Raw genomic sequence first — 27,038 nt, forward strand, 5'->3', positions numbered from 1 at the left:
GTTGATGTATGAATAATGAATGTTCCAGGGACACAGCAACATCAGTGATGCATCCTACCTCCATAATGAGATCCCCACTGTGGAGAGGAGGGCAGGTGAGGATCTACTGTACACTGTACAATAACAGGCTGGCTACGCTGCACATCTGACATGTCAATAAACTACGTTACACATCTAAACAAGTCAATAAACTACGTTGCACATCTAAACATGTCAATAAACTACGTTGCACATCTAAACAAGTCAATAAACTACGTTGCACATCTAAACAAGTCAATAAACTACGTTGCACATCTAAACAAGTCAATAAACTACGTTGCACATCTAAACATGTCAATAAACCATTAAACACAATTGTTAAGCATCAGTATCAAGATAAATGTTTTGTCCTCTATAAAGGTCTGTAACACAACATGCCCGGAGTAGCAAGTACATGAGCAGGAACAGAGAGAAGAAAACTCATAGAGAACCAGCAATGTTATGCAATGATAACTTTGTCCTCCATCTATATTCTTCTTGACCCCCATTGTCTAGTTATAGGACCCAGCGCCACTACACACTTGGTTAGTCACTCTGACCCATCCACCGGACACAAAGGCTCTAGTGTGACATGGTGACCTATCTGTGAGGAGACGTGTTCTGCTGGAGTGGACAACAGTGACCTGCATAATGACATTTGACCTAAAAGGTGAAAGATCATTGAGTAACTTTGAATGACAACATTTCCTGGAATGGGGAAGATACAGATTCTGGTAAGTAGAACAATCTGTCTGCCTTTGGTGATATGAGCAAAGAAATATCTATTAATCAAATAAATTATTCATTAAAAAGAGAGAGAGAGAGAGAGATTCATGTATCTTCCTGGGTTTACTGTATCTTCCTGGGTTTGCTGTATCTTCCTGGGTTTGCTGTATCTTCCTGGGTTTGCTGTATCTTCTTGGGTTTACTGTATCTTCCTGGGTTTACTGTATCTTCCTGGGTTTACTGTATCTTCCTGGGTTTGCTGTATCTTCTTGGTTTACTGTGCTTCCTGGGTTTATCTTCCTGGGTTTGCTGTATCTTCCTGGGTTTACTGTATCTTCCTGGGTTTGCTGTATCTTCCTGGGTTTGCTGTATCTTCCTGGGTTTGCTGTATCTTCTTGGGTTTACTGTATCTTCCTGGGTTTACTGTATCTTCCTGGGTTTGCTGTATCTTCCTGGGTTTACTGTAACTTCCTGGGTTTACGGTAACTCAATTTGGCCCTAACCAAAGAGTACACAGTGGCAGAATACCTGACCACTGTGACTGAACCAAACTTAAGCAACAATTTGACTATGTACAGACTCAGTGAGCGTTGCCTTGCTATTGAGAAAAGCCGCAGTGGGCAGAATTGGCTCTCAAGAGAAGACAGGCTATGTGCTCACTGCCCACAAAATGAGGTGGAAACTGAGCTGCACTTCTTAACCTCCTGCCAAATGTATGACAATTTTAGAGACACATATTTCCCTTAGATTACACAGATCCACAAAGAATTCAAAAACAAACCCAATTTTGATAAACTCCCATTTCTACTGGGTGAAATACGACTGTGTGCCATCACAGCAGCAAGATTTGTGACCTGTTGCCACGAGAAAAGGGCAACCAGTGAAGAGAAACACCATTGTAAATACAACCCATATTTATGTTAATTTATTTTCCCTTGTGTACTTTAACCGTTTGTACATCGGTTATAACACTGTATGTATGCATAATATGACATTCGCAATGTGTTTATTCTTATGGAACTTGTGTGAATGTAATGTTTACTGTTCATTTGTATTGTTTATTTCACTTCCGTTTATTATCTACTTCACTTGCTTTGGCAACGTTAACACATGTTTGCCTTCCCAATAAACCCCTTTGAATTGATTTTTAGTTGTTGAGAGAATGAGAATGAGTACGGTGGGGTAATGTGATGTGGGGCAGGGAGGAGCGAGGGAGGGGGAGAGAGAGGCGGGGGGATGAACCCAGTGGGGTATGATGTGGGGCAGGGAGAGAGAGAGATGGAGGAGAGAGATGGAGATGGAGGAGAGAGGAGGAGAGAGATGGAGGAGAGAGAGGGAGGAGAGAGATGGAGGAGAGAGAGGGAGGAGAGAGAGGGAGGAGAGCGATGAAGGAGAGAGAGGGAGGAGAGAGATGGAGGAGAGAGATGGAGGAGAGAGATGGAGGAGAGAGATGGAGAGAGAGATGGAGAGAGAGAGAGGGAGGAGAGAGAGGAGGAGAGAGATGGAGGAGAGAGATGGAGGAGAGAGAGGGAGGAGAGAGATGGAGAGAGAGATGGAGAGAGAGATGGAGAGAGAGAGGAGAGAGAGAGGAGAGAGAGGGAGGTTGTTCCTCCTCTGTCAGAGATCCATCAGCTAATGGAGGTCTTGAGTTCTGTCTCTTCACCTTCTGTGTTATTCCCCCCCCCCCCCCTCACACACACACACACACACACACACACACACACACACACACACACACACACACACACACACACACACACACACACACTCACTCACTCACTCACCTGCTATGCAGTGTGTGTATGCAATCGATGTGAATACAAGATGTGTGGTTGGGTACAGTAATCCTATAGTGATAAATGAATATCCGTAGGAAAAAGCAGGAGGAGGAGAAAGCACATAGGACTGAAACTCATTGGTGGCAGTAAGACATCTGCGGCTCTGGTTTGATTGGGCCTTGAGGCCAGGAATGGGAAAATAACCTTTCCATATAACTCCACGCACACACACACACACACAAACACACACACACACGTGCACACACACACACACGCACGCACACACACACACACACGCACACACACACACACACACACACACACACACACACACACACACACACACACACACACACACATGTGCACACACACACACACACACATACACACTCACACACACACACGTGCACACACACACACACACACACGTGCACACACACACACACATACACGTGCACACACTCATTCACACATGCACATACACACGCACACACTTGCGCTCACACACACACACACACACACACATATGCATGCACACATTCACACACACACGCACACACTCTCCGTCTGCAGCCTGGCTGATCAATAACCCAGGGCAGGGCACATCTGTCTAATTAAGAAGGCCTTTCTCACTGAGCCTTGTTTATGAAAGCAAACTCATCATGACGTCTGCAGCGCCTGACTCTTCACTAACACTTTCCATTATGTGAGAGTCTCCATTCAACGTTTATGAACACACAATTGGCAGTGGGATTAAAATTGCACAACATCACAGGGCTAGTGAAATGTGATTGATGTTGCTGCTAGCTCTACAACACACAGACGATCTGGGTCCTTTCCCCCCCTCGTATTCAGGACCCCCATGGTGCTTTGCAGCCAGGGCCTGAAACAGTTTGGGATCAGCAGAAAGAGCGTTTTAACAAGCTAATCAGATCGGAGTGGCTCAAATCACATATGCACAATGAGAAAAGACACTTAGTTTCTGCTGAGGACCGTAAATGAAAATGATGAATCAATTACATGCAAAGCGCATTTCAATGAATAACTTGGGAAGTCATCATTAATATGTTAATTAAGGGAACTGGCTGGGCAGATTCACCATGCTATTAGGCTGTGATGAGTTTGTACAGTGTGTGTTTTTTGAGTGTGTATTTTGTGAGATTGCACAAAATGAAAAAAAAAATGTTACTAACAGCTTCACAAAAATGACGAGCACATCAATAGTTTCACAGACAAGAGGGAACTTTAATTAAATATTGTGAAAGTTGAAAAGCTATTTTACATTTTCAAAGTTGAAACAACAAAAAAAGTATAATCGTTACAGTAGTTTATTTTCCTCTTCTCCCTATCGATCAATATATAACTGATCTGTGTGTCCAGTCAAACACAAGGCTTGGTAGCAAGGAGAGATGGGATGGAAGGGATGATAATAGGACTCAGAGAACAATGTTTTCATTGACCAGGTGACCACCTCCCCGACAGGGACGGCACTATTCTCCTGGCTGGACGGTTACACAGTAAACCTCAAACTCATCTGTCCCTATCCCCAAACACAGGAGAACTGAGTCACAATGCAGATACACTGAAATCAGCATTACACAACTGCATTTTACAACAGACTCCCTCGTCTTCAGAATCCTCAGTTTAAATGTTCCCTCTCTCCTGAAGTCACATTACAAAATATCCTTCAGCAATAAAAAAATAAAATGCCTTGTTCTCTTTCAGAGGACTGATGACACACACACACACACACACACACACACACACACACACACACACGAAAGAGTACAAAGAGTGGTCATGTGACCCATGTCAGAGATAAACTGGTGCTCATTTTGTATATAAAGGGAGTGGAGAAAGGGGTGTCAGAAGAGAGGGGGAGTCAGAAGAGAGGGGGAGTCAGAAGAGAGGGGGAGTCAGAAGAGAGGGGGAGTCAGAAGAGAGGGGGAGTCAGAAGAGTGGGAGGAGTCAGAAGAGTGGGAGGAGACAGACGAGTGGGGGGAGTCAGAAGAGAGGGAGGAGTCAGAAGAGTGTGAGGAGTCAGAAGAGAGGGAGGGGTCAGGAGAGTGAGAGGAGTCAGAATGGTGGGTGGGGAGTCAGAAGGGGGAGGAGTTAGATGAGTGGGAGGAGTCAGACGAGAGAGGGGAGTCAGAAGAGTGGGGGAGTCAGAAAAGAGGGAGGAGTCAGAAGAGGGGGAGGAGTCAGACGAGAGGGAGGAGTCAGAAGAGAGGGAGGAGTCAGAAGAGAGGGAGGAGTCAGAAGAGTGGGAGGAGTCAGAAGAGAGGGGGGAGTCAGACAAGTGGGAGGGGTCAGAAGATAGGGAGGAGTCAGACGAGTGGGAGGAGTCAGAAGAGGGCAGTAGTAATTGTCTAAGCAAGGGTGTAAAATGACTTGTGTTACAAATGATTGTGCTGTCATTTAGAACGGTCCATAATCACATCTGTTTTTAGTACCATTACCTTTCTCTAATAGAATCACACTGTAAATATGTTTTACCATCAACCCACCCTTAGCTGTGGAGGTCTATATATATATATATATCGTTATAGACGGAGGGAATAACCCTGAAGATGAGAGATGAACATGAAGGGAAGGGTCGGCTTCAGATGAGCAAGGCAGTACACTACACTCCTCCTCTCCTCTCCTCCTCTCCCCCTCTCCCCTCTCCCCCTCTCCTCCTCTCCTCCTCTCCCGCCTCTCCCCCTCTCCTCCTCTCCTCCTCTCCTCCTCTCCTCCATACCAGCTCCCCTCCAGCTGCTCAACACATTAAATATTTATCCTCCCTTCTATTCTCAGTTATCTTGTCTCAGTGTCCTCCCCCGTCAGTCAACCAGCCCACCTCCCTCCCTCCCTCCCTCCCTCCCTCCCTCCCTCCCTCCCTCCCTCCCTCCCTCCCTCCCTCCCTCCCTCCCTCCCTCCCTCCCTCCCTCCCTCCCTCCCCTCTGTTATTTCTGGCTCCCCCTATCTCTGCTGTGCCATGCCGAGTGCTCCCTGCGGCAGGGGAAACAGTGAAACATCGCTCAGGGCTCAGGGATAAGGAACAGTTCCACTTGTGTTCGACCCCCCTCTCTATATGTTGCTTGTTGCACCCATTTTAAAGTATGTTAGCAGAGCACTGATGTGGTCTCTACTCTACACTGATGTCTGTGGGTTTGCATTGTTAAGGCATCTAAATTGCTGGTTCAGATTTTGGTGAGACAACGGAGGGGAAAGTGAAAATAAGATGGAAGATATGAAGGAAATATTTTCATATTTTCCCCCCCCCCAAAAATGGTCTTCCTGCTTTCAGCACACAAATGCTTGGCTAGAAAGAGAACCCACATGCCTAATGTTTGTTTTTAAACAGTATACGGGTTTTTTTTAAGCCCAAAAAAATCTAAGCAAAGAAGAAATTCAAATGATATACTTATATAATCTCTTTACTATAAGAATAATATACTACCTTTACCATATGATAAAACAAACGCAAAATCAAGACACTTTTTTTTTTCTTCATTAACTTCCAAAATGATAAAAAAATAGACAAAGGCTTTTAGGGTGGATGGAAGTGGAAGTATGGCTTTTAGGGTGGATGGAAAATGGAAGTATGGCTTAAAACAACATAAGAAAAACAACAACGTAAAAAAATTACATGTATCAAAATCCCACCTAAACACGGAACATGGTAGACAACCAAGTAAAAAACTGATCGGCACTGTCACAAAATGCAAACATACACATGAAGGATGTGGAAGAAGCTAAAATGTAGAAATTGAGGAGAGATAGTACATTATTAATGTGGATAGGTAACATTCTGTTTCTCCCGTCTTAACTATTTAAACTCTCCGAGCTAAAGTTGATGGGATCATTTTGAGTATGTAGTAAACATGACATCCGTGACACTCAAGCTGCCGTAAGACTTCTTTAAATGTATAAATATATCTTAAACAATGACTTTGGCAAAATTAAAAGAAACATCACATACATGTATTACTATATACAAAAACACACATCACACGAGAAAAAGAAAAGAAAGAAAGACAATTGAAATGGATTCAGATATGTTTTGCTGGGTATCTGAGGATTAGGTCACTGTTACAGTGCTGGGTAATCCATGTATCACCACGTCGACTGGGACACCACTAAACACCTCATGTTGACTCATTAGTCTGTCTATAAAGTGTCTCCCAGTTTGACCTATCTCAGATCCTCAACTGTTGTACGGTAACAAGGAGGAACAAGAGAAACATTTTGAATGGGCGACCCATGACCCCCATGACCCCCAGTGACCCCAGTATCATGGTGAGAAACACAACAAACCAAAAACTATCAAGGAATAATTCATACAAAGAAAAATAACTCAACACAATATAGCAAAAGTGAAATGGCGACATCCTTTTAAAACATGGTTTCCTTCATTGAGATTTCATGGTGGATGGCAGAGAGAGAACACTTTAACAAGAGGGTTTCTAATGTACAGTTACAGGGCACTGCTGAGCGGCTCCACAGCAAGATTGCGGTCCAATAGACCAACCACACAGTAGAGACACTGTTGGTCTCCAGAGCAGGTTCAGGCTCTGCTCTCTAACTCTGACAACCACCTAGGAGCTTGGACACGATCGGTACACTTACAGCCAACATGGAGTGAATGGCCGGCTATGTGTCATCATGGATAAATCACTTGCTTTCTGTGGTGCTGAGTGAACGATTCTAGTCGTAGCGATGAAGTTCTCTGCATGAGAGGGAGAGAAATGAGTAGGCGCTGTTTGCAGCGACCAAAAGAACTCGAAAGCAGAGAGTTTCTGCAATGGTGCATGGTTAGTGCTACCTAGCGTGTCTTTCTGTGCCTTAGGGTTAGTTAGGGAATGTGGCATCGTCTATATCCAGCACACTGTAGTACAAAACAAATGTCTAAATGTCTGGTTTGGCTAGTCTTGATTCATGAGTACAGCAATTGTATAAATCTAATTCAGTCTTTACTATTTAACTCACATTTTAATGTCTTCTATCATTCTCAAAGAATTTATTAATTTATCTTTTTCAGATTCATAAATGAAAAATCTCTCTAATATTTTCACTTGTGTATATTACACATTGAAGATGGGAAATACATAGTGTTTTGCACAAAGGTAAAACACTAAATAAAAGGATAAGTCAATCCTCTCCCAAATAAATAAAACTCATGTTTAGCTGGGTTGGGTTTTCTGGGTAATCTTTGACCTTGCGTTCAACTCTTACGAATTCCAAAGAGGTTGTTGTAAATGCTGCGTTTTCTTCTTATTTATTTTTTCTCCTTTTAAAGTTCAAATGTGATTCCTTTGAAAAAAAGGGCCTGAGTTACGGGTTCTATTCCTTCAACGCAGGACTGACGAACCAGTCCTAAACTGGAGCCTTGGGTACATGCTGAGATCCACGCCTGAGTCTTTCCTCTCATACCCAAACATCGCTTACATGGGAGGAACGATCATTCCAGGAATCACTGCTGGGTGGAGAAGAGAGAGAGAGAGAGAGAGAGAGAGAGAGAGAGAGAGAGAGAGAGAGAGAGAGGAGGGAGAGGAAGAGAGAGAGAGAGAGAGAGAGAGAGAGAGAGAGAGAGAGAGAGGAGAAGAGAGAGAGAGAGAGAGAGAGAGAGAGAGAGAGAGAAGAGAGAGAGGAAGAGAGAGAGAGAGAGAGGGGGAGAGGAAGGGAAGAGAGAGAGAGAGAAGGGGAAGGAAGAGAGAGAGAGAGAGAGAGATGGGGAAGGAAGAGAGAGAGAGAGAGGGGGGAAGGAAGAGAGAGAGAGAGGGGGAAAGAAGAGAGAGAGAGAGAGAGAGATGGGGAAGGAAGAGAGAGAGAGGGGGGAGGAAGGAAGAGAGAGAGAGGGGGGAAAGGATGAGAGAGGGAGAGAGAGGGGGAGGAAGATAGAAGAGCGAGAGAGGGGGAGGAAGATAGAGAGAGAGAGGGGGAAGAAGAGAGAGAGAGAGAGAGAGAGGGGAGAGAAGAGAGAGAGAGAGAGAGAGAGAGAGAGAGAGAGAGAGAGAGAGGGGAGAGAGAGAGAGAGGGGGGGGGAAGGAAGAGAGCGAGAGAGAGAGAGAGAGAGAGGGGAGAGGGAGAGAGAGAGAGAGGGGGAGAGTTGGTTAATACATTAAAATGTTCCCAATGTTTTCCTCACATAATAATTACTCTTTAAATACAGCAATCTGTTCTCACATCTGCATTACAAACTATACTCAAACTATGACTCAAATACGCTTTCAAACAAGGTATAAATCATTTATATATTTTCAACAGCCAAATTGGCACAAATGGGACACTTGAAACGCTTGATTAGTGTTGTCAAAAACCGTGCCTTAATTGTTTGCATGCACTGAAGCTCATTTCTGTGTGTTTGTGACGTACTACATGATCCCGGCTGGCTTCAAACAGCTGCATGGGGATCTGTGTCAGCATAAGGAACAGAGCTATGCTTAATGAAAGCTCCAAATCAAACCACGGGTGACTACAGTACGCAGTGAAGACACACCAGGCAAATCAAATCAAATTTTATTTGTCACATACACATGGTTAGCAGATGTTAATGCGAGTGTAGCGAAATGCTTGTGCTTCTAGTTCCGACAATGCAGTAATAACGAACAAGTAATCTAACTAACAATTCCAAAAAACTACTGTCTTATACACAGTGTAAGGGGATAAAGAATATGTACATAAGGATATATGAATGAGTGATGGTACAGAGCAGCATAGGCAAGATACAGTAGATGATATTGAGTACAGTATATACATATGAGATGAGTATGTAAACCAAGTGGCATAGTTAAAGTGGCTAGTGATACATGTATTACATAAGGATGCAGTCGATGATATAGAGTACAGTATCTACGTATGCATATGAGATGAATAATGTAGGGTAAGTAACATTATATAAGGTAGCATTGTTTAAAGTGGCTAGTGATATATTTACATCATTTCCCATCAATTCCCATTATTAAAGTGGCTGGAGTAGAGTCAGTGTCATTGACAGTGTGTTGGCAGTAGCCACTCAATGTTAGTGGTGGCTGTTTAACAGTCTGATGGCCTTGAGATAGAAGCTGTTTTACAGTCTCTCGGTCCCAGCTTTGATGCACCTGTACTGACCTCGCCTTCTGGATGACAGCGGGGTGAACAGGCAGTGGCTCGGGTGGTTGATGTCCTTGATGATCTTTATGGCCTTCCTGTAGCATCGGGTGGTGTAGGTGTCCTGGAGGGCAGGTAGTTTGCCCCCGGTGATGCGTTGTGCAGACCTCACTACCCTCTGGAGAGCCTTACGGTTGAGGGCGGTGCAGTTTCCATACCAGGCGGTGATACAGCCCGCCAGGATGCTCTCGATTGTGCATCTGTAGAAGTTTGTGAGTGCTTTTGGTGACAAGCCGAATTTCTTCAGCCTCCAGAGGTTGAAGAGGCGCTGCTGCGCCTTCCTCACGATGCTGTCTGTGTGAGTGGACCAATTCAGTTTGTCTGTGATGTGTATGCCGAGGAACTTAAAACTTGCTACCCTCTCCACTACTGTTCCATCGATGTGGATGGGGGTGTACCCTCTGCTGTTTCCTGAAGTCCACAATCATCTCCTTAGTTTTGTTGACGTTGAGTGTGAGGTTATTTTCCTGACACCACACTCCGAGGGCCCTCACCTCCTCCCTGTAGGCCGTCTCGTCGTTGTTGGTAATCAAGCCTACCACTGTTGTGTCGTCCGCAAACTTGATGATTGAGTTGGAGGCGTGCGTGGCCACGCAGTCGTGGGTGAACAGGGAGTACAGGAGAGGGCTCAGAACGCACCCTTGTGGGGCCCCAGTGTTGAGGATCAGCGGGGAGGAGATGTTGTTGCCTACCCTCACCACCTGGGGGCGGCCCGTCAGGAAGTCCAGTACCCAGTTGCACAGGGCGGGGTCGAGACCCAGGGTCTCGAGCTTGATGATGAGCTTGGAGGGTACTATGGTGTTGAATGCCGAGCTGTAGTCGATGAACAGCATTCTCACATAGGTATTCCTCTTGTCCAGATGGGTTAGGGCAGTGTGCAGTGTGGTTGAGATTGCATCGTCTGTGGACCTATTTGGGCGGTAAGCAAATTGGAGTGGGTCTAGGGTGTCAGGTAGGGTGGAGGTGATATGGTCCTTGACTAGTCTCTCAAAGCACTTCATGATGACGGATGTGAGTGCTACGGGCGGTAGTCGTTTAGCTCAGTTACCTTAGCTTTCTTGGGAACAGGAACAATGGTGGACCTCTTGAAGCATGTGGGAACAGCAGACTGGTATAGGGATTGATTGAATATGTCCGTAAACACACCGGCCAGCTGGTCTGCGCATGCTCTGAGGGCGCGGCTGGGGATGCCGTCTGGGCCTGCAGCCTTGCGAGGGTTAACACGTTTAAATGTCTTACTCACTTCGGCTGCAGTGAAGGAGAGACCGCATGTTTTCGTTGCAGGCCGTGTCAGTGGCACTGTATTGTCCTCAAAGCGGGCAAAAAGTTATTTAGTCTGCCTGGGAGCAAGACATCCTGGTCCGTGACTGGGCTGGGTTTCTTCCTGTAGTCCGTGATTGACTGTAGACCCTGCCACATGCCTCTTGTGTCTGAGCCGTTGAATTGAGATTCTACTTTGTCTCTGTACTGGCGCTTAGCTTGTTTGATAGCCTTGCGGAGGGAATAGCTGCACTGTTTGTATTCAGTCATGTTACCAGACACCTTGCCCTGATTAAAAGCAGTGGTTCGCGCCTTCAGTTTCACACGAATGCTGCCATCAATCCACGGTTTCTGGTTAGGGAATGTTGTAATCGTTGCTATGGGAACGACATCTTCAACGCACGTTCTAATGAACTCGCACACCGAATCAGCGTATTCGTCAATGTTGTTGTCTGACACAATACGAAACATCTCCCAGTCCACGTGATGGAAGCAGTCTTGGAGTGTGGAGTCAGCTTGGTCAGACCAGCGTTGGACAGACCTCAGCGTGGGAGCTTCTTGTTTTAGTTTCTGTCTGTAGGCAGGGATCAACAAAATGGAGTCGTGGTCAGCTTTTCCGAAAGGGGGCGGGGCAGGGCCTTATATGCGTCGCGGAAGTTAGAGTAACAATGATCCAGGGTCTTTCCACCCCTGGTTGCGCAATCGATATGCTGATAAAATTTAGGGAGTCTTGTTTTCAGATTAGCCTTGTTAAAATCCCCAGCTACAATGAATGCAGCCTCCGGATAAATCGTTTCCAGTTTGCAGAGAGTTAAATAAAGTTCGTTCAGAGCCATCGATGTGTCTGCTTGGGGGATATATACGGCTGTGATTATAATCGAAGAGAATTCTCTTGGTAGATAATGCGGTCTACATTTGATTGTGAGGAATTCTAAATCAGGTGAACAGAAGGATTTGAGTTCCTGTATGTTTCTTTCATCACACCATGTCACGTTGGTCATAAGACATACGCCCCCGCCCCTCTTCTTACCAGAAATATGTTTGTTTCTGTCGGCGCGATGCGTGGAGAAACCCGCTGGCTGCACCGCTGTGTAATAGGCACAATAGGCACAATCCTACACAACACTACACTACATACTACTACACAAAACACTACACACTACATACAACACTACAACCAACACGCCACACAACACTACACACTACTATTACACACAACACAACACTACACAACACTACACAACACTATTACACACTACACAACACTACACACTACACAACACTACACAACACTACAACCAACACGCCACACAACACTATTACACACTACACAACACTACACACTACACAACACTACGCAACACTATTACACAACACTACACAACACTACACACACACAACACTACACACTACACACACACAACACAACACTACACACACACAACACTATTACACACTACACAACACTACACACTACACAACACACACAACACTACACAACACTATTACACACAACACAACACTACACACTACACAACACTACTAAACAACACTACACACACAACACTACACAACACTACACAACACTACACACACAACACTACACACACACTACACAACACTACACACTACACTATTACACACAACACAACACTACACACTACACACACACACTACACAACACTACACACACTACACACTACACAACACTTACACACTACACAACACTACACACTACACAACACTACACAACACTACACAACACTATTACACACAACACAACACTGCACACTACACACACTACAACACTACACAACACTACACAACACTACACACACACAACACTACACACTACATACTACTACACAACACTACACACTACACAACACTACACAACACACACACAACACACACAACACTACACACTACACAACACAACACACACTACACAACACTACACACACACAACACTGCACACTACACAACACACTACACAACACTACACAACATTACACACAACACAACACTACACACACTACACACACAACACTACACAACACTACACAACACTATTACACACAACACAACACTACACACTACACAACACTACACAACACAACACTACACAACACTATTACACACAACACAACACTACACACTACACAACACTACACAACACTATTACACACTACACAACACTACACACTACACAACACTACACAACACACACAACACAACACTTACACACAACACAACACTACACACTACACAACACTATTACACACTACACAACACTACACACTACACAACACTACACAACACTATTACACACAACACAACACTACACACTACACAACACTATTACACACTACACAACACTACACACTACACAACACTACACAACACTATTACACACAACACAACACTACACACTACACAACACTATTACACACTACACAACACTACACACTACACAACACTACACAACACTATTACACACAACACAACACTACACACTACACAACACTACACAACACTACACACTACACAACACTACACAACACTATTACACACAACACAACACTACACACACAACACTACACACACTACACAACACTACACAACACTATTACACACAACACAACACTACACACTACACAACACTACACAACACTATTACACACAACACAACACTACACACTACACAACACTACACACTACACGCCACACAACACTATTACACACTACACAACACTACATAACACAACACTACACACTGCACACAACACTACATAACACTACACACTACACAACACTACACAACACTACACTACATAACACTACACAACACACTACACAACACTACATAACACTACACAACACTACACTACATAACACTACACACAACCCTACACAACACAATGCTACACGACACTACACACTACACAACTGTTGTGAATTTATTACAAATAAAAAAATGAAATATCACATTCACATAACTATTCAGACCCTTTCCTCAGCACTTTGTTGAAGCACCTTTGGCAGCGAATACAGCCTCAAATCTTCTTGGGTGTGACGTTACAAGCTTGGCACACCTGTATTTGGGGAGTTTCTCCCATCCTTCGCTGCAGACCCTCTCAAGCTCTGTCAGAATGGATGGAGAGAGTTGCTGCACAGCTCTCCAGGGATGTTAGATCGGGTTCAAGTCCGGGCTCGGGCTGGGCCACTCAAGGATATTCGGAGACTTGTCTCAAAGCCACTCTTGCGTTGTCTTGGTTGTTTGCTTAGGGTCGTTGTCGTGTTGGAAGGTGAACCTTCACCCCAATCTCAGGTCCTGAGCGCTCTGGAAATTGTTTTTAATCAAGGATCTCTCTGTACTTTGCTCCGTTCATCTTTGACTCGATCCTGACTAGTCTCCCAGTCCCTGTCGCTGAAAAACATCCCCACAGCATGATGCTGCCACCACCATGCTTCACCGTAGGGATGGTGCCAGGTTTCCTCCAGACGTGACGCTTGGCATTCATGACAAAGAGTTTAATCTTGGTTTCATCAGACCAGAGAATCTTGTTTCTCATGGTCTGAGAGTCCTTTAGGTGCTTTTTTGGCAAACTCCAAGTGAGCTGTCACATGCCTTTTACTGAGGAGTGGCTTCCATCTGGCCACTCTACCATAAAGGCCTGATTGGTGCAGTGCTGCAGAGATGATTGTCCTTCTGGAAGTTTCTCCCTTCTCAACAGAGGGACTCTAGAACTCTGTCGGAGTGACTATCGGGTTCTTGAGCACCTCCCTGACCTAGGCCCTTCTCCCCCGATTTCTCAGTTTGGCCGCCAAACTTCTTCCATTTAAGAATGATGGAGGCCGCTTTGTTCTTGGGGAACTTCAATGCTGCAGAAACGTTTTGGTACCCTTCCCCAGATCTGTGACTCGACACAATCCTGTCTCGGAGCTCTACGGACAATTCCTTCGACCTCGTGGCTTGGTTTTTGCTCTGACATGCACTGTCAACTGTGGGACCTTATATAGACAGGTGTGTGCCTTTCCAAATCATGTCCAATCAATTGAATTTACCACAGGTGGACTCTAATCAAGTTGTAGAAATATCTCAAGTATGATAAATGAAAACAGGATGTGCCTGTTTCCATAGCAAAGGGTCTGAATACTTATGTAAATAAGGCATTTCTGTTATTTATTTTTAAGACTGTTATGGTCATTATGGGGTATTGTGTGAAAAAAAAGCATTTATTTAATGCATTTTATAATAAGGCTGTATCGTAACAAAATGTGGAAAAAGTCAAGGGGTCTGAATACCTTCCAAAAGCACTGCCCAAATTGACAATATACAGTATATAATTCATGTTTGACTAGAATGAACCAGCTCCATCATCTCCAATCATTCACAGGGAAATGGGTTTGAGTTGGGTACATGGTAATGGATTGTTGAGATGTGGTTGTTCCCCTGAGCGGAGCCTAACATGACCTAACATATCCAGTGTAGTGGGACAGGCCAAAGGTCAGAGGCCAGAGGTCAGAGGAGGACCTCTAAGGTGTGTAAGGAATGTTTATTGCTTGAGATTTTTACTTGACGTTGGTTATGCAACTGCTGACAAACACCAAAAAGGATGCTGGGTGTTTTTCTGCAGGCGTTTTGCTCTCAAATCTACTGCTGATGGAATCAAGGGAGGCAAGAAAAGTTATGCGCACGCACGCACGCACGCACGCAACCCAGATTTGGTTTACTAATTTTAGAACAATCTGATTTACATGGAAAGCACAAATGCTTCTCAACTATTCCAGCTGATAATATGCCCGACTGCACAGGAACTATTGCTGTATGTGGTATCTTCTGGGAGTTCTATGTCAGTTCTGTCATTCTGTGAGACACACGGGAGAGAAGGAGCTTGGGGCAGTTCTATGTCAGTTCTGTCATTCTGTGAGACACACGGGAGAGAAGGAGCTTGGGGCAGTTCTATGTCAGTTCTGTCATACTGTGAGACACACAGGACTGGGAGACAAGGAGCTTGGGGCAGTTCTATGTCAGTTCTGTCATACTGTGAGACACACAGGACTGGGAGAGAAGGAGCTTGGGGCAGTTCTATGTCAGTTCTGTCATACTGTGAGACACACGGGAGAGAAGGAGCTTGGGGCAGTTCTATGTCAGTTCTGTCATACTGTGAGACACACAGGACTGGGAGACAAGGAGCTTGGGGCAGTTCTATGTCAGTTCTGTCATACTGTGAGACACACAGGACTGGGAGAGAAGGAGCTTGGGGCAGTTCTATGTCAGTTCTGTCATACTGTGAGACACACAGGAGAGAAGGAGCTTGGGGCAGTTCTATGTCAGTTCTGTCATACTGTGAGACACACAGGACTGGGAGACAAGGAGCTTGGGGCAGTTCTATGTCAGTTCTGTCATACTGTGAGACACACAGGACTGGGAGAGAAGGAGCTTGGGGCAGTTCTATGTCAGTTCTGTCATACTGTGAGACACATAGGACTGGGAGAGAAGGAGCTTGGGGCAGTTCTATGTCAGTTCTGTCATACTGTGAGACACACAGGACTGGGAGACAAGGAGCTTGGGGCAGTTCTATGTCAGTTCTGTCATACTGTGAGACACACACTGGGAGACAAGGAGCTTGGGGCAGTTCTATGTCAGTTCTGTCATATTGTGAGACACACGGGACTGGGAGACAAGGAGCTTGGGGCAGTTCTATGTCAGTTCTGTCATATTGTGAGACACACGGGAGAGAAGGAGCTTGGGGCAGTTCTATGTCAGTTCTGTCATACTGTGAGACACACGGGAGACAAGGAGCTTGGGGCAGTTCTATGTCAGTTCTGTCATACTGTGAGACACACGGGAGACAAGGAGCTTGGGGCAGTTCTATGTCAGTTCTGTCATACTGTGAGACACACGGGACTGGGAGACAAGGAGCTTGGGGCAGTTCTATGTCAGTTCTGTCATACTGTGAGACACACAGGACTGGGAGAGAAGGAGCTTGGGTTTAGATACGACGCCTCGCTGACAAAACATCATGTATGACAGTGACTCAACTCTAGCTCTTTGATCTGCAGTAGTGTAACACAAACCTAGTCAGTCGGTGGGTGTATGTCAATGTAAATAGTGACAGGATCGATTGTCAACAAAGCCCAACAGCTGTCTTTGTTGATAATTTCCCAGCCTATAGTGGAGGGGGTGGGGTGATCAGATAGAAGAGCCTTTCTGACAAACTGCAGATCGAGAGAGAGTGAGAGAGAGAGAGGAGACTCTGTGGAAGCACACTACACTGTACTATGCTACGCTACGCTACAGAGTGTTAAAGGAATGATGTTGTGCTCCTGTCTCAGCTTTTGTTTGGCTGGTGGAGCTCTAACACTAAACTATGATTTAACAGATAATTTCCAAAAAGAACATCCTATACTGGTATCCAGTCATGGCAGGTTTGTTGAATAAACAAAGACCTTATGTAAATTGTGAGATATCTCTTCTGATTGTGTTTCAGTAATGTACAGTCGTGGCCAAAAGTTTTGAGAATGACACAAATATTAATTTCCACAAAGTTTGCTGCTTCAGTGTCTTTAGATATTTTTGTCAGATGTTACTATGGAATAGTGAAGTATAATTACAAGCATTTCATACGTGTCGAAGGCTTTTATTGACAATTACATGAAGTTGATGCAAAGAGTCAATATTTGCAGTGTTGACCCTTCTTTTTCAAGACCTCTGGCATGCTGTCAATTAACTTCTGGGTCACATCCTGACTGATGGCAGCCCATTCTTGCATAATCAATGCTTGGAGTTTGTCAGAATTTGTGGGGTTTTGTTTGTCCACCAGCCTCTTGAGGATTGACCACAAGTTTTCAATGGGATTAAGGTGTGGGGAGTTTCCTGGCCATGGACCCAAAATATCTATGTTTTGTTCCCCGAGCCACTTAGTTATCACTTTTGCCTTATGGTAAGGTGCTCCATCGTGCTGGAAAAGGCATTGTTCGTCATTAAACTCTTCCTGGATGGTTGGGAGAAGTTGCTCTCGGAGGATGTGTTGATACCATTCTTTATTCATGGCTGTGTTCTTAGGCAAAATTGTGAGTGAGCCCACTCCCTTGGCTGAGAAGCAACCCCACACATCTCAGGATGCTTTACTGTTGGCATGACACAGGACTGATGGTAGCGCTCACCTTGTCTTCTCCAGACAAGCTTTTTTCCGGATGCCCCAAACAATCGGAAAGGGAATTCATCAGAGAAAATGACTTTACCCCAGTCCTCAGCAGTCCAATCCCGGTACCTTTTGCAGAATATCAGTCTGTCCCTGATGTTTTTCCTGGAGAGAAGTGGCTTCTTTGCTGCCCTTCTTGACACCAGGCCATCCTCCAAAAGTCTTCGCCTCACTGTGTGTGCAGATGCACTCACACCTGCCTGCTGCCATTCCTGAGAAAGTTCTGTACTGGTGGTGCCCCGATCCTGCAGCTGAAATCAACTTTAGGAGACGGTCCTGGCGCTTTCTGGACTTTCTTGGGCGCCCTGAAGCCTTCTTCACAACAATTGAACCGCTCTGCTTGAAGTTCTTGATGATGCGATAAATGGTTGATTTAGGTGCAATCTTACTGGCAGCAATATCCTTGCCTGTGAAGCCCATTTTGTGCAACGCAATGGTGACGGCACATGTTTCCTTGCAGGTAACCATGGATGACAGAGGAAGAACAATGATTCCAAGCACCACCCTCCTTTTGAAGCTTCCAGTCTGTTATTCGAACTCAATCAGCATGACAGAGTGATCTCCAGCCTTGTCCTCGTCAACACTCACACATGATGTTAATTGCAATTCATCTGATCACTCTTCATAACATTCTGGAGTATATGCAAATTGCCATCATACAAACTGAGGCAGCAGACTTTGTGAAAATTAATATTTGTGTAATTCTCAAAACTTTTGGCCACGACTGTATGTATTGGGTCTGTTGAGGACAGCAGTGTGTCCTGTCCTGTCCGGTCCTGGGAGAAAGCTCTGTGTTCCCACACCCACACAGCTACAGCCTGCCCTGCCCTCTAGCCCCTACGCATTCATGCCCTTTCTCCTCATTCACACACAGGAAGATAGGCACGACCACTAAAGCATTAAAGCCAAATAAAAGGACAAACTTCTGAGTAATATGACTACTCTGCCAAATGCCCTTTTAGCTGAATAAACAAAAGCACAGACCAGAATTAGAGATATCCTCTCATCTCTCATCCTCTCTTTTGTCAAAATATACAACTGCAAAATGAGGATGGTTTATGTTAACGTAATGGGTAAGGTGATGGGTAGATGGGTGGAACGATGGATGGATGGATGGATGAATGGATGGATGGATGGAGGAGTGGATGGAGAGATGGATGGTTAGAGGGACGGAGGAAGAGAAGGGAGGATGGGTGCATGCCAGAAAGAGTAACGTACTTCAGGAAAAGGCCAGGCCCTGCAGTGAGCTGGCTGTAGAGTACTTGCTAGAGTCCACAAAAGACTGATCTGAGGGATGGAGCGCAAAGAGAGGAGGGGAGGAGAGAAAGAAAAAAACAACGTGTCATTTCAAGGCCGGAGAAGGGGAGAAGGGGAGGAGGGGAGGAGGGGAGAAGGGGAGGAGGGGAGAAGGGGAGGAGGGAGAAGGGGAGGGGGGAGGAGGGGAGGAGGGGAGAGGGAGGAGGGGAGAAGGGGAGGAGGGGAGGAGGGGAGAAGGGGAGGAGGGGAGGAGGGGAGAAGGGGAGGAGGGGAGAAGGGGAGAAGGGGAGAAGGGGAGAAGGGGAGGAGGGGAGAAGGGGAGGAGGGGAGAAGGGGAGAGGGGAGGAGGGGGGAGAAGGGGAGGAGGGGAGGAGGGGAGAAGGGGAGAAGGGGAGAAGGGGAGGAGGGGAGAAGGGGAGGAGGGGAGAAGGGGAGGAGGGGAGGAGGGGAGAAGGGGAGGAGGAATGGCAGTGGATATTGGGGACGTAGAGGTTGGATAGAGAGAGACATAATAGTGTCTCGATTGGCTAAGGGGCTCACCTTGGAGACCGTTGCCGTTGGTGCAGGTGGGTGGGGGTGAGGTCTGAGGTCGCACCACAGGGGCGAAGGCGCTCTTCTGCTTGACGGCCGACACCATGTTGGCAGGGGAGAAGGAGAAGATCCCAGAGGAACTGCTACAGTTAGAGGGCAGGCTGGTGGAGGACGCCATGGTGGGACTGGAGGGAACGACTGGAGGATGGAGAGAGGGAGAGATGGGGGAGGAGGTAGGGAGGGAGGGAGAGATGGGGAGGGAGGTAGGGAGGGAGAGATGGGGAGGGAGGTAGGGAGAGAGGGAGAGATGGGGAGGGAGAGGGAGGGTGGGAGGGAGGGGGGATGGATGGGGAGGGAGAGGGTGGGAGGGAGGGATGGGGAGGGAGAGGGAGATGGGAAGAGAGAAGGAGGGAGGGAGAGATGGGGAGGGAGAGGGATGGAGAGAGGGAGAGATGGGGAGAGATGGGGGAGGGAGTTAGGGAGGGAGGGAGAGATGGGGAGGGAGAGGGAGGGTAGGAGGGAGAGATGGGGAGGGAGAGAGAGGGAGAGATGGGGAGGGGGAGGGAGGGAGGGAGAGATGGGGAGGGAGAGAGAGGGAGAGATGGGGAGGGGGAGAGGGAGGGAGGGAGGGAGAGATGGGGGGAGGGAGGGAGGGAGGGAGGGAGGGAGGGAGGGAGGGAGGGAGGGAGGGAGGGAGGGAGGGAGGGAGGGAGGGAAGAGAGAATTAGGGAGGGAGAGAGGGAGAGAGAGAGGGCAAGAAAGAGAGTGAGAGAGAGTGAGAAAGAGAGAGAGGGAGGGAGGGAAGGAAGGAGAGAGGGGGAGGCATAGCAACAGGTTAATTTCACCATGTAGGATTAATAATTTATCGGAGAACACAAGAAAAAAACAACTCCTTAAGTATTCAAGGGGGAAAAGTATCAAAAGAGAGGAAATTAAATTCAAGTTCATTCTTACAAATTAATGCTCGTTGGTCAACTATTCAACCCAATCCACCTAGCAGTGGTCTCTTAGGTAGTTAACAATGCAATGCTACCACACTTAGACAACCATTTGAATTCAACATTCATTGCTCTTTAATGTTTTTCTTACTGGTTACACATTATTAGAAGTGCTTCTTGTTATTGCACCATTTAAATAGATTTATATCTCCATGAACCATGAAACAATGGCACAATCCATTTATCAAATCCTAACTAATCAATTCATGAAAATTGGAAGCACAGAGCCCAGGCTTGTGGATTGATTGGAAGTGTCTAATAGAGTCAGCCAGCCTTTTAAAATACGTGTTAACATCGTGGGGAGCAAAGTGATGAAATTGAATTGTTACCCCTCCAATTAGTTTATTGATTTAATTAGCAGTCTTTAATTCCGTGGCCAGGCTAGAAAGGATCCGTGATACGGCCAGTCAGGCATTGCAAACAGGCAATACACCAGTGACTCTCAATCCAATTTCAGGGCAATCCGATGAAAGGACACACAATGTTAAGGAGAGAGGCCGCCAGTCCTCCACAAGCCCAGAGCATTCCAACGTGGTTTCTCCTCCTAACCAGAGTGGTCTCATATAGCTAGTTCATAAGGCTTGATGTTGTCAGTGGAGATTTATCTGCCTGAAAGAAATCTGTAGGTGTCTGTTCTTAGTTCCATGCCAAATGGTCCTCAAAGACAAACCTTCACAACTGGCACCCACCATCATCAGACCAAACAAACAACCTCTCTTTCTTTGTCTGTCTCCATCTAACACTCTCCTTCCAGGTTTCCCTCATTGGAAAAGGGGAGTCAAGTCAGAATTTGCAGGAGAACAACAACATAGTGGATGTATGGATGTCAGATGAAAGGCGATTAGAGGAGAGGACTGGTTTTTAAGAGTTGTTCAGGCTCCAGTACTGGGAGACTGCCAGGCAGACAGCCAATAGGGGAATAGCTCTAGATCTGAAGGCCTCCCTGTCACCGCCAGAGCCCCCTGTCACCGCCAGAGCCCCCTGTCACCACCAGACCTCCCTGTCACCACCAGGCCTCCCTGTCACCACCAGGCCTCCCTGTCACCACCAGGCCTCCCTGTCACCACCAGGCCTCCCTGTCCTCCCTGTCACCACCAGACCTCCCTGTCACCACCAGACCTCCCTGTCACCACCAGGCCAAACTCTCATAAACAAACAAATAGTGAGAGAAAATTCCCACTCCTCTCATCCCTCCTCAAAGACCACAACTCTGTTCAGTACTGGGCTACAAACCAGAACCCATACTGTACAGCTCTTCTAGGGTCACTGGGAGGAATGTACAGCAACAGTATGGGCACAGATGTTACGTTCCCCAGTTTATGTGTTGTAATTTGTGTATTTGCATGTGTTTATTTCAGGAAATGGCTTCCTGAAATCCCTCAAGCAGCTGATTGGTCAACTCCAGGGCTAATTGAAGAGCTGACCCCGCCCCCTCGTCAAGACACAGCTGTCTCCAATTACCCATTCCTTCTGAAGCTATATAAAAGCCAGTGTTCTGCTCAGGAGAGAGAGATGTTGGAGGTAGGGATTGCTGAGAGAGATGTTGGAGGTAGGGATTGCTGAGAGAGATTTTGCTAGAGGTTGATTTTGCTGGGAGTTCATTGCTGGGAAGTGGTATGTTCTGTGAGTTTGTTGCTCAGATAGAGCTTATTTGATGTCCTTTGTTTCTTAGTTTGTTTGGGAAATTGTTTAATATTATGTTTCATTTGTTCCCAGGGGAGAAGGGGAAGGCACCTTGGGAGTGCTTAGGCAAGAGGCCCGCGGGCATGCATATACCTGTAGTATATTCATTGTCTATGCACAATAGGTAAGACCTGGGTGGACCACCCCCTGTATTTTGGTTAGTGCACCAGGTGGCGCTAAATTAGGTAAAAGTGGGTAGGCAGGTAAGATAGGAGAGGGGGGGGCTTTGAGATTTACTTTCTTTGCTTTGGTTCCGTCCAGCCCCTTTTCCCCATATTACCGTGTAAAGGAATAAAGTCCTTGTACACGGTACCACATTCTGCCTGTTGTCATTCTTACTCGCACCTACAGTCCATACCTTTTTCACTTCACGGAGAGTTTAGTTGTAGCAGGGTGTTGCGTTCCCTCTTCATAGAGGCGTGCGTAACAACAGACATAGGGGTTGCCATGCACTGAATAGTGGGTGAGCTGAGTGTGGGTGGGTGAGCTGAGTGTGGGTGGGTGGGTGGGTGGGTGGGTGAGCTGAGTGTGGTTGGGTGGGTGGGTGAGCTGTGTGTGGGTGGGTGGGTGAGCTGTGTGTGGGGGTGGGTGGGTGAGCTGTGTGTGGTGGGTGGGTGAGCTGAGTGTGGGGGTGGGTGGGTGGTTGGGTGGGTGAGTGAGCTGTGTGTGGTTGGGTGGGTGGTGAGCTGTGTGTGGTTGGGTGGGTGAGTGAGCTGTGTGTGGTTGGGTGGGTGAGTGAGCTGTGTGTGGTTGGGTGGGTGAGTGAGCTGTGTGTGGTTGGGTGGGTGAGTGAGCTGTGTGTGGTTGGGTGGGTGAGTGAGCTGTGTGTGGTTGGGTGGGTGAGCTGAGTGTGGTGGGTGGGTGAGCTGAGTGTGGGTGGGTGAGTGGGTGAGCTGAGTGTGGGTGAGCTGAGTGTGGGTGAGCTGAGTGTGGGTGGGTGGGTGTGGGTGAGCAGAGGGTGGGTGGGTGAGCTGAGTGTGTGTGGGTGGGTGAACAGAGTGTGGGTGAGCAGAGTGTGGGTGGGTGGGTGAGCAGAGTGTGGGTGGCAGAGGGTGGGTGAGCAGAGGGTGGGTGGGTGAGCAGAGGGTGGGTGGGTGAGCAGAGGGTGGGGTGGGTGAACAGAGTGTGGGTGGGTGAGCAGGGTGGGTGGGTGAACAGAGTGGGTGGGTGGGTGAACAGAGTGTGGGTGAGCTGGGTGTGGGTGGGTGGGTGAGCTGGGTGTGGGTGGGTGGCTGAGCTGAGTGTGGGTGGGTGGCTGAGCTGAGTGTGGGTGGGTGGCTGAGCTGAGTGTGGGTGGGTGGCTGAGCTGAGTGTGGGTGGGTGGGTGGGTGGCTGAGCTGAGTGTGGGTGAGCTGAGTGTGGGTGAGCTGGGTGTGGGTGTGGGGTGAGCTGAGTGTGGGTGTGTGGGTGAGCTGAGTGTGGGTGGCTGAGCTGAGTGTGGGTGAGCTGAGTGTGGGTGAGCTGAGTGTGGGTGAGCTGGGTGTGGGTGAGCTGAGTGGGTGAGCTGAGTGTGGGTGAGCTGAGTGTGGGTGGGTGGGTGAGCTGAGTGTGGGTGGGTGGGTGAGCTGAGTGAGTGAGAGGGCTGGCCGTGGGTGGGTCGGCCGATTGGATGCAGGTGGGTAAAGGCGGTTGTGAGCTGTCTGTGGGTGGCTAGAAGAGCTGGAGTTGGACTCACTGGCGTAGGGCGAGTTGGCAGCGCTGCCGTTGAGGAAGCTGGGGGATCCTCCCAGGTTGGACATGCCAGTGTTGCCGTAGCCGTTCATGCTGGTGGTCACAGAGCTGTAGTTACTCTGCTGGGGGGTGGAGCTGGGCACATAGCCATGTGGAGACACGCTGCTCGTGTTCCGACTGAAACCTACACACACACACAGAGAGAGAGAACAAAGATATCAGTCACCTTTCTGCAGTCACCTAATCATAGAACCACATAAAAGTGTAACGTCACAGTGTAACATCAAAGTGTAACGTCACAGACAACGTCACAGTGTAACGTCACAGTGTAACGTCACAGACAACGTCACCGTGTAATGTCACAGACAACGTCACAGTGTAACGTCACAGACAACGTCACTGACAATGTCACAGTGTAACGTCACAGACAATGTCACAGTGCAACGTCACAGACAACATCATGGACAACATCACGGACAACGTCACAGTGCAACGTCACAGACAACATCATGGACAACATCACGGACAACGTCACAGTGCAACGTCACAGATAACGTCACAGACAACTTCACATTCACAAAACACAGCAGCTACATTTCTATTCAGTTACCGGTTTCTATGACGATAGCGCCACACCCGTATCGACCCGCCCCCTCACCCTGATTGGCTCCCTGGGAGGACTCGGACACGTTGACGGCCAGCTGGCCAGGGAAGGAGTTGACCCCCATCATGCCTGCGTGGACGGAGCTGTTGCCCAGGCCGCTCAACTGGTTGTGGTTTCTGGGAACATTGTAAAGAGCCTCCGCTATATCCGCCGCACGCTTCAGAATCATCTCCTGCCACAGGAGAACACAGTTAGACGAGCGTTCACATATACACTGGTACCAGATAAGTAGCTTTCATATAAACAACACTGGTACCAGATAAAGTAGCTTTCATATAAACAACACTGCTACCAGATAAGTAGCTTTCATATAAACAACACTGCTACCAGATAAAGTAGCTTTCATATAAACAACACTGGTACCAGATAAGTAGCTTTCATATAAACAACACTGGTAACAGTTAAAGTAGCTTTCATATAAACAACACTGGTACCAGATAAGTAGCTTTTATATAAACAACACTGGTACCAGATAAAGTAGCTTTTATATAAACAACACTGGTACCAGAAAAAGTAGCTTTCATATAAACAACACTGGTACCAGATAAAGTAGCTTTCATATAAACAACACTGGTACCAGATAAGTAGATTTTATATAAACAACACTGGTACCAGATAAAGTAGCTTTCATATAAACAACACTGGTACCAGATAAAGTAGCTTTCATATAAACAACACTGGTACCAGATAAAGTAGCTTTCATATAAACAACACTGGTAACAGATAAGTAGCTTTCATATAAACAACACTGGTACCAGATAAAGTAACTTTCATATAAACAACACTGGTACCAGATAAGTAGCTTTCATATAAACAACACTGGTACCAGATAAAGTAGCTTTCATATAAACAACACTGGTAACAGTTAAAGTAGCTTTCATATAAACAACACTGGTACCAGATAAGTAGCTTTCATATAAACAACACTGGTAAGATAAAGTAGCAGGTACCAGATAAGTAGCTTTCATATAAACAACACTGGTACCAGATAAGTAGCTTTCATATAAACAACACTGGTACCAGATAAATAAACAACACTGTAGATTTTATATAAACAACACTGGTACCAGATAAAGTAGCTTTTATATAAACAACACTGGTACCAGAGTAGCTTTCATATAAACAACACTGGTACCAGATAAAGTAGCTTTCAATAAACAACACTGGTACCAGATAAAGTAGCTTTCATATAAACAACACTGGTACCAGATAAAGTAGCTTTATATACCAGATAAACAACACTGGTACCAGATAAAGTAGCTTTCATATAAACAACACTGGTACCAGATAAAGTAGCTTTCATATAAACAACACTGGTACCAGTTAAAGTAGATAAAGTAGCTTTCATATAAACAACACTGGTACCAGATAAAGTAGCTTTCATATAAACAACACTGGTACCAGATAAGTAGCTTTCATATAAACAACACTGGTACCAGATAAAGTAGCTTTTATATAAACAACACTGGTACCAGATGGCTTTCATATAAACAACACTGGTACCAGATAAAGTAGCTTTATAAACAACACTATAAACAACACTGGTACCAGATAAAGTAGCTTTATAAACAACACTATAAGTAGCTTTTATATAAACAACACTGGTACCAGATAAAATATAAACAACACTGGTACCAGATAAAGTAGCTTTCATATAAACAACACTGGTACCAGATAAGTAGCTTTTATATTAACAACACTGGTACCAGATAAGTAGCTTTTATATTAACAACACTGGTACCAGATAAGTAGCTTTTATATTAACAACACTGGTACCAGATAAGTAGCTTTTATATTAACAACACTGGTACCAGATAAGTTTTTATATTAACAACACTGGTACCAGATAAGTAGCTTTTATATTAACAACACTGGTACCAGATAAGTAGCTTTTATATTAACAACACTGGTACCAGATAAGTAGCTTTTATATTAACAACACTGGTACCAGATAAGTAGCTTTTATATTAACAACACTGGTACCAGATAAGTAGCTTTTATATTAACAACACTGGTACCAGATAAGTAGCTTTTATATTAACAACACTGGTACCAGATAAGTAGCTTTTATATTAACAACACTGGTACCAGATAAGTAGCTTTTATATTA

General features: G+C 46.1%; 1 protein-coding gene across 6 annotated transcripts in view; it reads right to left on the reverse strand.

Annotated features, from left to right (window-relative positions):
* Positions 1-5,458: 5,458 nt before the first annotated feature.
* Positions 5,459-27,038, reverse strand: part of LOC121841427 (transcription factor COE1-A-like) — a 56,958-nt gene continuing 35,378 nt past the window's right edge. Inside the window, exons 3-7 of one of the 6 annotated variants that reach the window (XM_042309775.1) lie at positions 24,875-25,085; positions 24,269-24,448; positions 19,922-20,110; positions 19,343-19,411; positions 5,459-7,980 (exon numbers count right to left, since the gene is read on the reverse strand). In XM_042309775.1, the coding sequence (XP_042165709.1) occupies positions 19,344-19,411; positions 19,922-20,110; positions 24,269-24,448; positions 24,875-25,085 (648 nt within the window). In that variant the 3' untranslated portion in view covers positions 5,459-7,980; position 19,343. Of the gene's footprint in view, positions 7,984-19,342; positions 19,412-19,921; positions 20,111-24,268; positions 24,449-24,874; positions 25,101-27,038 lie in introns of all 6 variants that reach the window. The other 5 variants (XM_042309774.1, XM_042309778.1, XM_042309773.1 and 2 more) reach the window with 5 other exon arrangements.

The sequence above is a fragment of the Oncorhynchus tshawytscha genome, linkage group LG30, assembly GCF_018296145.1.
Source record: "Oncorhynchus tshawytscha isolate Ot180627B linkage group LG30, Otsh_v2.0, whole genome shotgun sequence".
Taxonomy (NCBI): Eukaryota; Metazoa; Chordata; class Actinopteri; order Salmoniformes; family Salmonidae; genus Oncorhynchus; species Oncorhynchus tshawytscha.